The sequence below is a fragment of the Hemiscyllium ocellatum genome, chromosome 28, assembly GCF_020745735.1.
Source record: "Hemiscyllium ocellatum isolate sHemOce1 chromosome 28, sHemOce1.pat.X.cur, whole genome shotgun sequence".
NCBI classification, from domain to species: domain Eukaryota; kingdom Metazoa; phylum Chordata; class Chondrichthyes; order Orectolobiformes; family Hemiscylliidae; genus Hemiscyllium; species Hemiscyllium ocellatum.
Window position 1 is genome coordinate 3,966,176 of NC_083428.1, and position 16,926 is coordinate 3,983,101.

Below are 16,926 nucleotides of genomic sequence, written 5' to 3' on the forward strand. Positions count from 1 at the left end.
ATAATGGTCCTACATTCAATAAACTATTGATCTGGAGTGTAGCATTGTTAAGTGAACTGCTTTATAAATAGGTCCTTTGATACTTGGAGAAAGTGAGGACTGCAGATGCTGGAGACCAGAGTTGAAAAATGTGGTGCTGGAAAAACACACAGCAGGCCAGACAGCATCTGAGGAGCAGGAGAATCGACGTTTCAGGCATAAACCCTTCTTCCTGAAGAAGGGCTTATGCCTGAAATGTCGGTTCTCGTGTTCCTCGAATGCTGCCTGGCCTGCTGTGTGTTTTTGCAGCACCACATTTTTCAACCTTTGATACTTGGCAATGCAATGAGGCCATTCAGCCTCTTAAGAATGTTCCTCGATTTGCTAAGATCTTTACTGGTCTGTAGCTTAACTGCTGAAAATGTGTTGCTGGAAAAGCGCAGCAGGTCAGGCAGCGTCCAAGGAACAGGAGATTCGACGTTTCGGGCATAAGCCCTCCTGAAGAAGGGCTTATGCCCGAAACGTCGAATCTCCTGTTCCTTGGATGCTGCCTGACCTGCTGTGCTTTTCCAGTAACACATTTTCAGCTCTGATCTCCAGCATCTGCAGACCTCACTTTCTCCTTGTAGCTTTGTTTCAGAATGCATCTACCCTTTGTGTAATAAAAACTATTAGTAACAATTTTGAGATTTTCAATTTGCTTTAAAATACTTCAGTAGGGGGAGTTCGTGGTTTTGCTATATTTTTCATTTAAATGTCCTAAATATAACCTCCCCTTGATTTGGGAAATGTTCCCTTTCATTGAAAAATTGTTGTTCTGCTATTTAAGTAACTGAGAGTGGAAGCCAGGGAGATATGGACCAATTCATGTAACATCTGTTGTTGAGATATTGTTAGAGTCTGTAATTAAGGACAGAGTGACTGAACATCTTGAGAATGCTCAGCTGATCAGATCGAGCTAGCATAGATTTGCAAAGGGCAAATTCATTGTAAATCCAATGAATTTTTTTTGGGAAATAACTAATGTAGTGCAAAGTGGATTGTCTATGGATGTTATATTCATTTACAAAGGCTTTTGATAAGAGACTGTTAATTAAGATTGAAGCTCATTGAATTGAAGACAAATTGTTGAGCCTTTTGGGAAATTGGTTGAATAGCAGGGGATGGAGAGTAAAGATAAATGACAGGGCAGGTTGTAACTGATGATGTTCTGCATGCATCTGGATTCAGGCAGTTGCTCACTCTTTAAAGAGAGCAAAAACAGCCTTGCTGGGTGAGCTGTTACCCTTTCTGTCCAAACATCTGGGTCTTCAGATTGACCTGATTCAGTCAACTGAGTAATGACAAAATGTGGAGTGATGTTGGGTTTAGGCACAGTATGTTATTTAAAATCTCAGTCATGGGATATGGACATCACTGGCTGGGCCCAGTATTTATTGCCTGTCCCAAGTTACTGCTGAGAAACAAGGTGGTGAGGAACCACCTTCTTAAATCACAGGAGAAGGATTTATTGACTTTGAAGGGAGGTGCAATGTAAGAATCTGAGAATAAACTTCAAGGGAAGGTCACATGGCTAGGGAAGTGTCTAAGAATTTTGGTAATTTGATCTAAGCTTTCAAGATAAAGGTGAACAGTGAGGTTAGATTGGGAGCTGTCAGGTATCAGGATAGTCTCGAACAAGGGACAGCATCTACAAAATCAAAGTCAGACATTTCGAGTGGAGTTTGAAAAGATATTATTCACAGCTGATGTTCGATTGGTTGTTAATTTTGAAGCTAATGTTGATAATTTTTTGTTGACTAAAGGTAATTAGAGAAAGTGGGGTAGTGGGGGTTGGACGAAGCTTGGCAATGTGTCTCCCATGATCTCATTCAATATCAGAACAGGCTGAAGCTTGCAGGTGCCGCCTCCCTGCACCTATATCCCTGTCAATTCTTCCTTAGTCAGAACATTGTTAGATTAAATCCCACTTCAGAAACTACGGAGGGAGTGCTGTTTTGCGGATGTAACGTGAAGCTGAGGCCACAGCTACTTCTCCCCCCCCCCTCACCCTGGGTGGAAGGAGGCGATTCTTTTTTGAAAAGAACCGGTGAGTCATCCCTGATCATTGTTTATCCCTTGTCTGCCATCATTAAACTGCACAACACCAGGTTATACTCCAAGTTTATTTGGAAGCACTAGCTTTCAGAGCGCTCAACCACTGGATGCAGGAGCGTCGCTCCGAAAGCTAGTGCATCCAAATAAACCTGTTGGAGTATAACCTGGTGTTGTGATTTTTAACTTTGTACACCCCAGCCTAACACCAGCACCTCCACTTCATCATTAAACTGGATCTCATCCATATTGCATCTTGCTGGATTATGAGATATGGCTGTGCACAAATTGGTATTGTTCCAGAGTCCTTGTGTGAAAAGTGCACCATTAACCCTTTTCCCCCCACCCCAAAAAAAGTGTTACCCAACAATCTGGCGCCCAGTTTCCCCTGACTCGTGTGAAATCAGCAAGTGAGCATTGGCAGATGGCATCCCAATGGGGAATTACACCAAAGCTTAGACCCCGTCCTCACTCATTGTAGGGATTGTTGATGTGGAGGTGCTGGTGTTGGACCGGGGTGGACAAGGTCAAAAGTCACACAACGCCAGGTTAGAGTGCAACCAGTTTGTTTGCAATCTCAAGCTTTTGGTGTGCTGCTACTTTGTCAAGTCACTTCCCCTGACAAAGGAGCAGCACTCCGAATGCCTGAGATTTCAAATAAACCTGTTGGACTATAACCTGGTATCGTGTGACTTCTGACAGGAATCTGCCAGTTTTCCAGCCACAGCTACTGGGCAGAGATTGAGGACAGGGATTCTGACTGAGTTGTTCCCCCGCAGTCCCATTCTGTTTCACTTTCAGGAGGCGTTCCTTTAGAATTGTTGTCTTCTTGCCCCTTGTTAAAAATTTCTATCTGCTGGCATAAGCATGACTGCTGTGAGCAGCGAATCCCAATGGCTAAGATCCCCTTTGGGGGGAGAGTCAGTGCAAAAGGTTTACTCAGTTGATCCTGGGTATGGAGGGACTGCCTTCTGAGGGGAGGTTGAGTAGGTTTAGTCTGTACTAGCTGGAGTTTGGAAGAATGAGAGGAGATCTTATTGAAACATATGAGATTCTTCGCGAGTTAGACAGGGGAGATTTGGAGAGGTTGTTTCCCCTTGTAGGAAAGTCTCTAGGGCATCATCTCAGAATAAGGGGTCACCCATTTGAGACGGAGATGAGGAAAAATTTATTCTCTGAAGGGAGTGAATCTGTGAAATTCTTCACCACAGAAGTTTGTTGAGGCTGGGTCATTAAGTATATTCAAGACTGCGATAGACAGACTTTATCAATAAGGGGAATCAAGGTTATGGGGAAGGGCAGGAAAGTGAGTTGAGGATCATCAAATTAGCTATGATCTCATTGAACAGCAGAGCAGATTTGATGGGCTGAATGAGCTGTTTTGTTCCATTCCTGATGAAGGGATTTTGCCAGAAACGCCGATTTTCCTGCTCGGATGCTGCCTGACCCGCTGTGCTTTTACAGCGCCATTTGAGTCTTGATTCTAATGTCCAGCATCTGCAGTACCCACTTCTGCCTGTTTTGTTCCAACGTCTTATTGTTCCTATCGTTGGTTCCCTGCGGAGAAGAGAGATGAGCAAGTGAGAGACCTGCTCCTGGGACTGCTCCGGGCTCTGACCATGGAGACCGCCCACACGTCCTGCCATCAAGATACCAGTTGAATTTCGCCAGTCAGATGGCCTGCCTGTTTCCCTCAGCTGTGGTTACACCTGGATGGATTGTGAACAGCACTCACTGTAATGTTTGAGGCCTATTTGCAAGAATGGTGAGCTTTGCCAACTCCTCGGCCCAAATTTAATTCATCTAATTTTGATGAAATTCTTGTGACATTTAAAATGGGGAGGTCTGTAAGCTATTTAAATGGTCGTGACAGAGTTATCCTCACTGTGTGGCCATCCAACCAACGGTATCCATGGTAACCTTGTGTGACCCTGCCTCCACACTACCCCCTCCACCACCACTACAGGTATCTGGAGTAACTTTGTGACCCCATCCACAATCACTGGTTTCCATGGTAACTTTGCAACTCCTCCCTAACCACCAGTTTCCATGATGTACCCCAGCTGCCTGTATCCATGATAGCCCCATATGATGATTCTCTTGCTTGTGTACAATGTTGGGCAGCCACAGTGGATGAGTGTACCACTTTGGTAATCGTTGGTTTCCATGGTGACAGTGCCTGTTGCCCTGGTGACCTGCAGTATCCATGGCAAAGTGAAATTCTCACAGCGAGCGTGTGAAGGGCTGAGCTGTCAGGAGCCTTTGTCACAGCTGACTTGCTGCTGATGTTTTATCTGTGTTGAGTTGACTCATGGCTTGTTCCCATCTTGTAACAGCACTGGATCACAGCTTAACACTGAAGCCTGGAGGAGGAGGGGGAAGAGACAGAGCTTCCTGGGGGTGGATGAGAAAGTCTGTGCTTCCTATGATTTGTTGGAAAGAAATAAATTGCATTTAATCAGCACCTTTCATCACATTTAAAAGGCATCTGGATGGGAATATGAATAGGAGGGGTTTAGAGGGATATGAGCCAAGTGCTGGCAAATGAGACTAGATTTATTTAGGATATCTGGTCAACATGGACAAGTTGGACAGGTCTGTGCTGAACATCTCAATAACTCTATGATTTCAGATGAGTCCTTTACAGCCACTGATGTACTTTTGAAACACAAATTGCACATGGTATAATCGAGATTATAATATAGTAACAAGCCACTCAACCCAGTGTGAGTCTAGTCTACATGAGTCTCTTTCCATTTTATTTCATCTCATCCTTGTTAACATCTGGTAGGGTCTGCAGGGACTCTAGAGACCAAGTGGACGATGTGCTGGACTTCTTTGCATAAGTTGAAATAAAACTCTGACTGGAAAGGTATATACTTAGTCTCTGTCTAATAACATGGTGTTTAGCAATGTTTCCAGCATACTCTCCCCTTCGTATGTACCTAGCATCAATTTAAATGAAAGAAAGACAAACCTAAGGTAGTGAGGAGTTCCAGAAAATTCCAAGTTCTACACCAGAAGGCATTTTTGTATACATTCACAGGATGAAAGCTAGGCAGCATTTATTGCCCATCCCTAATTGTTAAGAGTCCACTTAAGGGGTCTAGAGTCACATGTAGACTAGACCAGCTGAGGCTGGCAGATTTCTTCCCCTGTAGGCATTAGTGAACCAGATGGGTTTTTCCTCGACACTCAACAATGGTTTCTTAATTCCAGTTGTACTGAATTCAGATTCCACAATCTGCTGTGGTAGAATTTGAGCCCAGGTCCCTAGAACGTTACGTGGGTCTCTGGGTTAACTAGGAGAAAGTGAGGACTGCAGATGCTGGAGATCAGAGCTGAAAAATGTGTTGCTAGAAAAGCGCAGCAGGTCAGGCAGCATCCAAGGAGCAGGAGAATCGACGTTTTGGGCATAAGCCCTTCTTCAGGGAGGGTCTGGGTTAACTGTTCAGAGATACCATTAGGCTATTTCCTCCCCTTCATAGAACCAAGACTGTGAGAGAGGAAAGATCAAATGTCTGTGAAACCACAGTAGGCAACTTTGAGTAACAGTCCAGCAATATCTGTTTTAAAATTCTCAAACTTGAACTCCGCTGTCTGTAGCCCCACCCCTCCTTATCAGTTGAACCCACTCCAGCCAACAACCCTCTAAGAACTTTCTGCTCTTCTAATTCTGACCTTTTTCTGAAATATTTCCAGCCAGGATTGGAAAACTCTAATCTGTTCATGTATGTATGAATGACTTGGATGAGAGACATGAATGTACTGTTGCCAAATTTGCAAATTACACAAAAATAGCTGCTAAGGCAAGTGATGAAGAAGACGTGAAGTGTTTGCAGAGAGAAATAATGATAGGATAGACAAATGGACAAACATTTGGCAGATAGAATATAAAGTGGTGAAAATGTGAGGTTCTGCGCTTTTGTCAGAAGAACTTAAGGAGCTGAACATTATTTACATTAATAATATTTATCATTATTTCCAAAAAACTACAGGACACAGGGATAAAACAAAGCACAATAGATGTTGGAAATTGAAACAAGAATAGAAAGTGTTAAATAAACTCAGCAGGTCTGGCAGCCTCTGTGAGAAGAAAGCAGAGTTAGTGGTTTGAGTCCAGTGACTGAGTTCTATGAAGAGTCACTGCACTCAACATGTTATCTCTATTTTCTTCACACAGACCTGCTGAGTTTCTCCAGCAACATCTGCTTTTGGAGAACAGGTGGATTTGGGAGTCCCTTGAACAAAGAAAGAACAAAGAAAATTTACAGCCCAGGAATAGGCCCTTTGGCCCTCCAAGCCTGAGCCTATCCAAATCCACTGTCTAAACCTATTGCCCAATTCCTAGCATCTGTATCCCTCTGCTCCCCACCTACTCAGGCATCTGTCCAGATGCACCTTAAGTGAATAAATAAATCCTTGCCCGTGATACTCAAAGGAGAAAGTGAGGTCTGCAGATGCTGGGGATCAGAGCTGAAAATGTGTTGCTGGAAAAGCGCAGCAGGTCAGGCAGCATCCAAGGAGCAGGAGATTCGACGTTTTGGGCATAAGCCCTTCCTGAAGAAGGGCTTATGCCCGAAACGTCGAATCTCCTGCTCCCGTGACACTCAAAGTTCGCATTCGAGTTCAGTGGGTGATAGTAAAGGCAGATGGCCTTTGTTTCAAAGGGAATGGGATTTTTAAAAAAAAACAAAGATACAAGACGTGAGCTGATTTGGTCCCCTTATTGAAAGAAAAATATTCTGGCATTGCAGGCCGTCCAGAGAATGTTCGCTAGGCTGACCTCTGGTATGGAGGAATGGTCTTCTAAGCCGAACTTGAGTAGACTGAGCTTGTACTTATTAGAATTTAGAAGCAACCTTATTGAAATAGACAAAATTCTTTGGGAGCATCACCAGGGTAGATGTGGAAAGGTTGTTTCCTCTTGTGGGAAAGTCTAGGGCCAGAGGGCACCATCTCATAACAAGGGCTCATCTGTTTCGGACAGAGATGGGAAGGGATTTATTCTCTCGGAGTATATTGAGTCTGTGGAATTCTTCACCACAGAGGGCTGGGTCATTCAGTGTATTCAAGGCTGACATAGCGAGATTTTTTAATCAGGAAGGGAATCAAGGATTGTGGGGAAAAGGCAGGAAAGTGGAATTGAGGATTATCAGATCAACCGTAATCCCGGTGTATAGTGGCACAGGATACAGAAGGTTTGTTATAAAGAAAGACTGGGACTGTTTTTTTACTGGAGCATAGGAGGTTCCGAGGCGATCTAATAGACATTTATAAAATAATGAGAGATATAGATAGAGGATGGTTGTTGTCTTTTCCTTGGGATGGGGAATTTCAAGACTAGGAGGTACATTTTCGAGTTGAGAGGAGAGAGATTTATAAGACACGAGGCAAATTTTTTACACACAGGATGGTTTGCATGTGGAATGAACTTCCTGAGAAAGTGGTGGATGCGATGCAATTATACCATTTAAAAGACATTTGGATAGATGCACGGATAGGAAGGATTTGGAGTGATATGGGCCAGGAGTAAACAGGTAGGACTAGTTTAGTTTGGGATTATGTTCGGCATGGGCTGGTTGGACCGAAGGGTCTGTTTCCATGCTGTCTGACTCTATGACTATGACCTTATGGCCTAGTTGTGCTCCTGTACCTTGTGGCCTGCCTAGCCTGTTAACAAAGGCTGCAATAAACATAAGAGAACATGGCAGATAGGTGCAAGAGTAGGCCATTCAGCCCATCAAACCTGTCTCACCCCTCAACAAGATAATGGATAATCCTGAATTTTAACACCATTTCCCCACACTATATTGTTAATATTGCGATGTTACTGATATCCTTAATATCTAGGTAAAGGCATGGGACAGTGCAACTTGTAAATATTGTAAAAAATGCAATATGATTGACTCCGAGTTGCCATAGTGTCTAGCCACACATGAAAAGGTTAAACAGATTTGGACTCTGCTCACTGGGATTTAGAAGAATCAGGTTATCTCATTGGGATATACATAATTCTTAAGGGGCTTGACAGGGTAAATGCTGAGAGGATGTTTCCCCTAGTGGGCCAAGGGCATAGTCTCAGAATAAAGGGTAGCAATTTAAGACTGAGATGAGGAGGAACCTATTCTCTGAGGGGTGTAAGTCTTTGGAATTCTTTGCTGCTGAGAGCTGTGGAGCAGAGTCCTTGTGTAGTTTTAAGGTAGATTTTTGATCAGCCAAAGGTTACAGGGAAAGGGTAGGAAAGTGGATATGAGGAATATCAGATCAGCCATGAATGGCAAAGCAGGAATGAGTGGCCGAATGGCCTACTCTTCCTATCTGTTATGGTCTTGTAGCGCAGAAGAGGCCATTTGAGTCTGAGCTGACCTCACCACATGAACCAGGAAGTCTCTCAGTTGTACAGGGCTGGGCAATAAATGCTGACCTCAGTGGTACTGCCCACACCCTGTGAACCAGCTGAGCAAGTCAGAAATGGGCGGCACGGTGGCACAGTGGTTAGCACTGCTGCCTCACAGCGCCTGAGACCTGGGTTCAATTCCCGCCTCAGGTGACTGACTGTGTGGAGTTTGCACGTTCTCCCCGTGTCTGCGTGGGTTTCCTCCGGGTGCTCCAGTTTCCTCCCACAGTCCAAAGATGTGCGGGTCAGGTGAATTGGCCATGCTAAATTGCCCGTAGTGCTAGGTGAGGGGTGGGTGTGGGGGTATGGGTGGGTTGCGCTTCGGCGGGTCGGTGTGGACTTGTTGGGCCGAAGGGCCTGTTTCCACACTGTAAGTCTAATCTATAAAAAAAATTGTATCTCATGTGGTTTCCATTACTTAGGGAAGCTTTCCAGTCCTGTGCCAATGGAGTGCCATGTAGTAAATTAAAAAGGGTGCTGTCTCAATTTCCTGGTAAATATTCTTTGCCAAACCATTACCATCACTAAAAGAATAATCCTTCATGTGATAAACACCTCAGTACTTTAGAATGTAAACCAGTTACAGCTAACTGAGAAATAGTGACAGAAAGATTTTTGAGTAGCAGTGATGATGTGACGCAATGAGATTAGATTCCCTACAGTGTGGAAACAGGCCCTTCGGCCCAACCAGTCCTCCGAAGAGTAACTCACTCAGACCCATTTCCCCTCTGACTAATGTACCTAGCACTATGGGCAATTTAGCATGGCCAATTCACCTGGCCAGCATATCTTTGGACTGTGGGAGGAAACCAGGGCACCCAGCAGAAACCCAGACACTGGGAGAATGTGCAAATTCCACATAGACAGTTGCCCGAGTCTGGGATTGAACCTGGGACCCTGGTGCTGTGAGGCAGCAGTGCTAACCACTGAGCCACCATGCCACCAATGAGTTAACATGGTAGAGAGCAGAGTAGCTTTCTATTTGTCAGTTCTCCCAAATCCAACTGATACAGTAAAATGAGAGAGTTCCTCCAGGACTGAGGGTCCTACATGGACAACACAACCTACGCGATCATACATGGTATAAAGAATGCAAAACATGGAAGGGACAAGCAAACATCTGTTGGTATTATTCATACAAACTTCTGGAAAGTCTTTGATACCATATCTGAAATGAGACTGGGAATGAAAGTTGACTCCCATGGAATTGAAGATAAATTATTGACCAAGTTAGGAAATTGCTGAATAACAGGAGACAGAGGGCAGGGTTAATGGGCAGGTATTGAATTGACAGGAAGTGATCGATGTTCCACAAAGATCTGTGTTAGTGCCTCAACTATTGACATTTTTTGAATGACTTAGAGACAAAAAAGCACATGCTCAAATTGAACAATGGCATAAAGGTTAACAGCATTGTAGACTGACTGTGTCGAAGGCAGCATAAGATCAGAGATATCGATTGTGTTAATGCACTGGCAAAACCACAGCACTTTCAGTGTTGAGAAGTGAGAGATGGACCACTTTAGACTTTATGAAAAAGACTTTCTAAGTAGTGCAAAAATAGAAACATTGGAGGCTCAACTTTACTGTGCATGTGTGTGTGAGTGTGTGTGTGCGCGTGTGCCTGTGTTTGTGTTTAGTCCAGTCCAGAGATCATTAACAGATCGTGCAGAGGTACAGAAAATTATCAAAATCCCAATGGAATGCTTGCCTTTCTGTCCAGTGAACTGGAATACAAGGGGATTGAAATCATGCTGCAAAGCCCTGGGTACATCACACCTGGACTTCAACACACCTCAGTAAAATGTCACTTGGAGTGAAGCATAAATTTTCTAGGACAATACCTCTTTCTCTTGGGGACTGCATGTAGAAACTAGACTTGGGCCTGGAACTGGAAAGGTCAAACAATGGTTCAATTGAAGATTTCAAGTCAGTAAGGGAAACAGGCTGGGGTAGGTTTTTCCTTATTCATTCACAGGATGAGGGCATCACTGGCTAGGCCAGCATTTATTGCCCATCCCTAATTGCCCAGAGGCAGTTAAGAGTCAATTACATGGTTGTGAGTCTGGAGTCACATGTAGGCCAGACACGGATAGTGATTACCTTCCTGAAAGGATAGTAGTGAACTAGGTGGGTTTTTCTCAACATCAACAATAATTTCATTGTCATCGTTAGACTCTCAATTGAATTCAAATTCCACCACCTGCCATGGGTGGGATTGAAACTCAGGTTCCCAGAACATTATCTGTATCGCTGGATTAGCAGTCCAATGATAATGCCACTAGGCTGATCTTTTCCCAGGAGGTAGATGGAGAGAAGCTATTTCGGCTGGTTGGGGCATCTAGGACAAGTGATGGGGTGAGTTGGGAGGGTGGAAGACAAAGTCTCAAAATTTGTAGTGAGATGTGACTACATGTCTCCATACAAAGGGTGGTAAGAATTTGAAAGTCTCTTTCACAAACAACAATGGATGCTGGATCAATTCTTAGTTTTCAATCTGTGATCGATGGATTTTAAATATTCAAAAACCTTAAGGAATTTGTGACGTTAGTGAGTATATGATACTAGGTCACAGAATCTCATTGAATAGAGGAACAGACTTGAGGGGTTAAATGGGTGTTCTTGTGTTTGTGTGTACTAGCCTAGGCTAGTTGGGCCAAATGGCCTGTTGGTGTGGTGTGTATGCTGGGAAAACTGCCAGTAGGATCCAGCATTGCAGCACTGCCTCCAGTCCTTGGCTCCGTAGAACCTGTGTGTGTAATTCACCGTGCAAGAGATATTTCAGGTTGATTCTGGGAGCAATGAGAAGTGAGACGTCCAAATGATTTAGCTGCACGGATGTGGCTAAGGAGAATAATTCTGCTTTATGTAGATGGCTTCGGCTACAGATCCACGCTTTGGACAGAAAGAATCCGCAGATCAGAACTTTGATTACATGTTCAAGATCCTGATCATTGGGAACAGCAGTGTTGGGAAAACGTCATTCCTGTTTCGATATGCTGATGATTCCTTCACTCCAGCATTTGTCAGTACAGTTGGAATTGACTTCAAAGTGAAGACTATTTACAGGAATGAAAAGAGGATTAAGCTGCAGATTTGGGTAAGTGGTTACATTTACCTTTCTGCCTCTCTTATCACAGCTCACCTCCAACTACCACCATCACCATAACATCCTCCAACCCTTGAAACTACTGAAAACTCTGGACTCCTTCAATCATGTGACAGTGTATCCTCTAATTCCTTCACTTCACCAATGACTCTGCAATTCCCCCCTAAAACATTTCCATTTCTTTCTTCCCTTTAACAAATTCCTTAAAACTTGCCTCTTTGATCAAGCTTTCAGACCCTTATTCTAATATCTCCATCTTTGTCTCCAATGTGTGTTGTGTTTGTTTGATAAACATCCCAAAGCGCTTATCAGCATCCGTGGAGAGAGAGCAAGGTAACATTTTGAGTCTAGATGACTCTTCTTCAGAGCTGAGTTCAATTCCTGTGTCGGAGCTCTGATGGAGCGTCTCCAAGGATGCTGCCTGACCCGCTGGGAATTCCAGCTTTTTTGTATTTAGCTCAGCTTAGTCCTTTCCTTTTGCTCAGAGGGAATAATGAATGTTCTTCTCCTTTTTCTCCTTCAGGACACAGCTGGTCAGGAGCGATACAGAACCATCACCACAGCTTATTATCGTGGTGCAATGGGCTTTATCTTGATGTATGACATTACTAACGAAGAATCCTTCAATGCTGTCCAGGACTGGTATGTAATTTGTGGTTCAAGGTGAATTATGTAAGTCCTAGTTTCTTCCACTTCAGGAAGAGACCATTCAGCCCATCCTGAGTCTGCCAACTGTTTGAAAAAGCTATCTCCAATTAATCTCGCTCTCCTTTTCCTTCCTGTAGCCATGTAATTTTCTTTCCTTTGAACATTTATGCCCTTTTCCTTTGGAAAGTTAAGATTGAATCTGCTTCCACTGCACTTTCAGGCAGTGAATTCCAATCACAGTGGGTGAAAGGTAAAGGTGCCATTGACCCAATCTCTCATGAGGGAGACACAACTGGTTTAACCTGAGGATCATTGTGTGTCAGGGGGAGGGGAGAGGTTGAGAATGAGAACCCTTCATGGTAACCTCACCAGCTACAGGAATTGAAGCCATCCTGTTGGCATCACTCTGTATTGAAGCTGGCCATCCAGCTAACTGGGCCATGTTTAATCACCTTTACCAAAGATCTCTGTGCACAAGGTGTCTGCTCCTAAAAGAGGTTGTTTCCATGGTAACAACGCATAAATGAGTAGCAATATTAAAGGAAAGAACTTGCACTTCTGTAACACCCAAAGGTTTAGAGGGATATGGGCCAAGCGCAGGTAAATGGGACCAGTTCAGTTTAGGAAACCTGGTCGACATGGACAAGTTGGGCCGAAGGGTCTTTTACCATGCTGTATGACTCAATGGCTCTTCCACAATGTCAGGATGTCCCAAAGAACTTTACAACCAATGAGGTACATTTAAAAATGTAGTCCGTGTTATAACGAGAAATGTGGTGACCAGTTTACACGTCGCACTCCAACAAACAGCCATCTGTGAAATGACAGGACAGTCTGAATTAGTCATATGGGTTGAGAAATAAATATATGACTCCAGAGAAGTCTGTCTGAATGGGATCCTGCTGTGCATAAGTTGACTGCACCGTTGCCTACATTACAACAGGAACAGCACGGCATTGGCTGTAAGCACTTTAGAATATACCGAGGTTGTGGAAAATGACAGTAGAAAATTTCTTTCTAAGTGATTAAAGATATTTATAAACAAATCTCTGGTATCCCATTAGCTGGTCCCCTTAATTGAACAATTAATACCAAGGATGCATAATTTTAAGGTGAAGGGTAGGAGGTTTAGAGGGGATATGCAGAAAGTGGTGGGGGTCTGGAATGCACTGCCTGCAAGAATAGTTGTTAGAGTCAGCGTTATAAAGAACGGAAACAGACCTTTTGGTCCAACCCATCCATGCCAGCCAAGTTTCCCAAACTTAGTTCCACTTTCCTGTCATTGGTCCATATCCCTCTAAACCTTTCTTATTCATGTACCTGTCCAAACTTCTTTTAAATGTTGTATCAGCATCTACCACTTCCTCTGGAAGTTCATTCCACATACAAACCACTTTCTGTGTGAAAGAGTTGCCGCTCAGGTCCCTTTTGAATCTTTCTCCTCTCACCCTTAAGGACATGCCCTCTAGTTTTGAATTCCCCTACCCTGGGGAAAAGACCTTTTGCTATTCACCTTATCCATGCCCCGCATGACTTTATAAACTTCTGTAAGGTCACCCCTCAACCTCCCATGCTCCAGTGAAAAAAGTCCCAGCCTATCCTTATAACTGAACCCTCCTGCTGCCTCAAAACCTCGATTATCCAAACACCTCAGGCGGGGAGTATTTTGTTCGGATAATCAAATGTTCAGATAATCAAATGGCAGATAACACAGTTTAGCCAAGCATCAGGACCTTGCGATCTAGTCCAGATAATCAAATTCCGGATAATTGAGGTTCCTCTGTATATCGGTTCTGAACCCTCTCCAACTTAATATCCTTCCTATAGCAGGGCAACCAGAATTGGACACAGTACTCTAAAAGTGGCCTCACCAACGTCCTGTACAACCTCAAGCTGAGGTGGGGAAACTCTCAATCACTTTTTAAAAAATGTACTTGGATGAGCACTTGAAATGCCATAACACTGTAGGCTATGGAGCTACTGAGGATTTTGAGACGTTTAGTCAGTGTAGATTTGATGAGTCAGAGGGTCTCTTGTGTCCTGTATGATTCTAATATCCACCCCATGACTCTTTACTATTGATGGTAAACTGGTTAACCCTGTGAAGGGACCTTCCTCAAGAACAATTACAACATTTATGAATAGGAAGGTTTTGGATGGATAAGGACCAAGTGCTGGCAAATGGGACTGAATTAATTTGGGATATCTGGTTGGCATGACGAGTTGGACCGAAGGGTCTGTTTCCATACTGTACATGTCTGTGGCTCTAACCTGATAACCAGATTGGGCGGCACGGTGGCACAGTGATTAGCACTGCTGTCTCACAGCGCCTGAGACCCGGGTTCATTTCCCGACTCAGGCGACTGACTGTGTGGAGTTTGCACGTTCTCCCCGTGTCTGCGTGGGTTTCCTCCGGGTGCACTGGTTTCCTCCCACAGTCCAAAGATGTGCGGGTCAGGTGAATTGGCCATGCTAAATTGCCCGTGGTGTTAGGTAAGGGGTAAATGTAGGGGTATGGGTGGGTTGCGCTTCGGCGGGTCGGTGTGGACTTGTTGGGCCGAAGGGCCTGTTTCCACACTGTAAGTAATCTAATCTAATCTATAACTGTTTTTGCTCCTCCAGGATGTTAATTGCTTTGATCTCTGTCTCTTGCAGGTCAACCCAAATTAAGACCTACTCATGGGACAATGCTCAGGTCTTACTGGTTGGAAATAAATGTGACATGGAGGATGAGCGGGTAGTTTTAGCGGAGGGAGGGAAGCAGTTGGCTGATCACCTAGGTAAGACAACCAATGGAAATGCTGTTACTATACAAGGTTCTGGTCAGATCCTACAACCAACAACAACTTGTATTTCTATAGAACCTGTATCAAAGAGTCCCAAGATGCTTCGCATGAAAAATCTCCCGCAAAACCTACCATGCACGTTGTTAGGGCTGACAAATATAAGGCTGATTGATTGATGAGGAGGTAGGTTTTTAAGGAGTGTCAGAGTAGATTTAGATTTAGGTTTTATTGTCATGTGCACTTAAGTACAAGAGTACAGTGAAAAATGTACAGTGTCACCATTCCCAGTGCCCTTGTTGGTACAAAAAATAGAAAATTAAAGAAATAAGTTTTAAAAAGTCCATCACTACAGTTCTTTTTAGTATAAAGTAGAAAAACTAAAATAAACTTAGAAGTTAAACATTACACTCCTAAAGTGGGGTTATGGGGGGGTGCGTGGGGGAAGTTGTAAAGAGGGACTGCCAGACTCTTGGCTCTGAGGCAGTGGCCATAGCCTCCAGGAACATGGAAACTGGATCAGAATCGGAGGAGTGCAGAAATCCCAGAGGTTTGCCGAGCTAGAGGCGATTGCAGGGTCAGGGAGAGGTGAGACTGTGGAAGAGTTTGAAAGTGAACATGAGAATGTTAGAATCGATTACAGTTTGAGGCATTACTGGGCGAGGAGCCGGTGTAGGTTGAAGGGGTGGGGCTTTGTGGTGGGTGAGTTGGACTTGGTGAAGGTGAGAATCTAGATGGTGTAGGAACTGTGATTTTTGCACAAATTTGAGTTTGTGTACAGTTCAGGGCAACTTGATAACGGGGGAATGTTGACACCTTTGGGAGAGAGAGCTGAACGTATGAAAATCATTCCAGATTTCAGGAAGCTACAAGGCCAGCTGTGAATAAGATAAAGTCAGAAGTCACACGATTCCAGGTTGTAGTCCAACAGGTTTATTTGAAATCACATCAGATCACTTCACCTACGTTTTTAAGATTAGTTAATTGACTGTAACGCGTTTTGAGACTTCCTGAGCGTGCTGCTTTTTACCTGTTTCCTCTCACTCCCCTGTTGTCACTCACTGAGTTCTGATGGGGACTTACTGCCTGCTGTAGCTTTACTTTTCTCTTTGGATTACAGGGTTTGAGTTCTTTGAAGCCAGCGCCAAGGACAACATCAACGTCAAGCAAACGTTTGAGCGCCTGGTGGATATCATCTGCGAAAAGATGTCGGAGAGCTTAGACACAGCAGACCCTGCTGTGACTGGGACCAAGCAGGGGACACAGCTGAATGAGCAGCCGGCACCCCCTCACCAGGACTGTGGCTGTTAGACACACACCCCAGGAAACAAGCCCCAACACCTCCCTTTATTTCATGTTTCCCTCTTTATCTCTGTGTCTCTGTCTATTACCCCCCCCCCCCCACCCACCCCTTCCCCACCACCTTCCAGCCCTACCCTCCTCCCTCTCCCTTTGAGAAAAAAACAAGAAGGTGTGTGCACACAACCAAATGGACAGAAATGTTAAGGGCCAGAGGATGATATGTGATATCCTTATGATTTAATCCTAAAACAGTAACAACAAATAGAACAGCCTGAGGTGTGATTGGAACACACAGGTATGTGAAACATTTAAAACTCATCCAGTATTGTTCCGTTTCTCACACCCGCCCCCTCCTTCCTGCCCACACCCAGACAGACCCTGGTTATAACAATGGTGAACTAGAGCATCTGTGACAATCATTATTTGGTTTACAAAGGGTTGGTTAGAAAGCTATCTGCTTCTCTACCCTTCCCTGCACCTTAGCTCCCTGACACTGTTCTATTTGAGGAGGAAGGTAAAGTATTTTTGCAATGCATATTTATTCTCGTGTTTTGTTTTTGTTTTCTCTGTGATTTATTCTCATGTGTGAAAACTAACCTTGTGCCATCTCT

At 44.0% G+C, this 16,926-nt stretch overlaps 1 protein-coding gene across 1 annotated transcript; it reads left to right on the top strand.

The window, feature by feature from the left end:
- Positions 1–2,004: 2,004 nt before the first annotated feature.
- Positions 2,005–16,451, top strand: rab3ab (RAB3A, member RAS oncogene family, b). The gene is made up of 5 exons (XM_060846525.1): positions 2,005–2,068; positions 11,346–11,573; positions 12,106–12,224; positions 14,886–15,010; positions 16,134–16,451. Exons 2-5 carry the CDS (start codon positions 11,346–11,348, stop codon positions 16,322–16,324), a joined length of 663 nt encoding a protein of 220 aa, XP_060702508.1. The 5' UTR covers positions 2,005–2,068; the 3' UTR covers positions 16,325–16,451.
- The last annotated feature ends 475 nt before the right edge of the window (positions 16,452–16,926 follow it).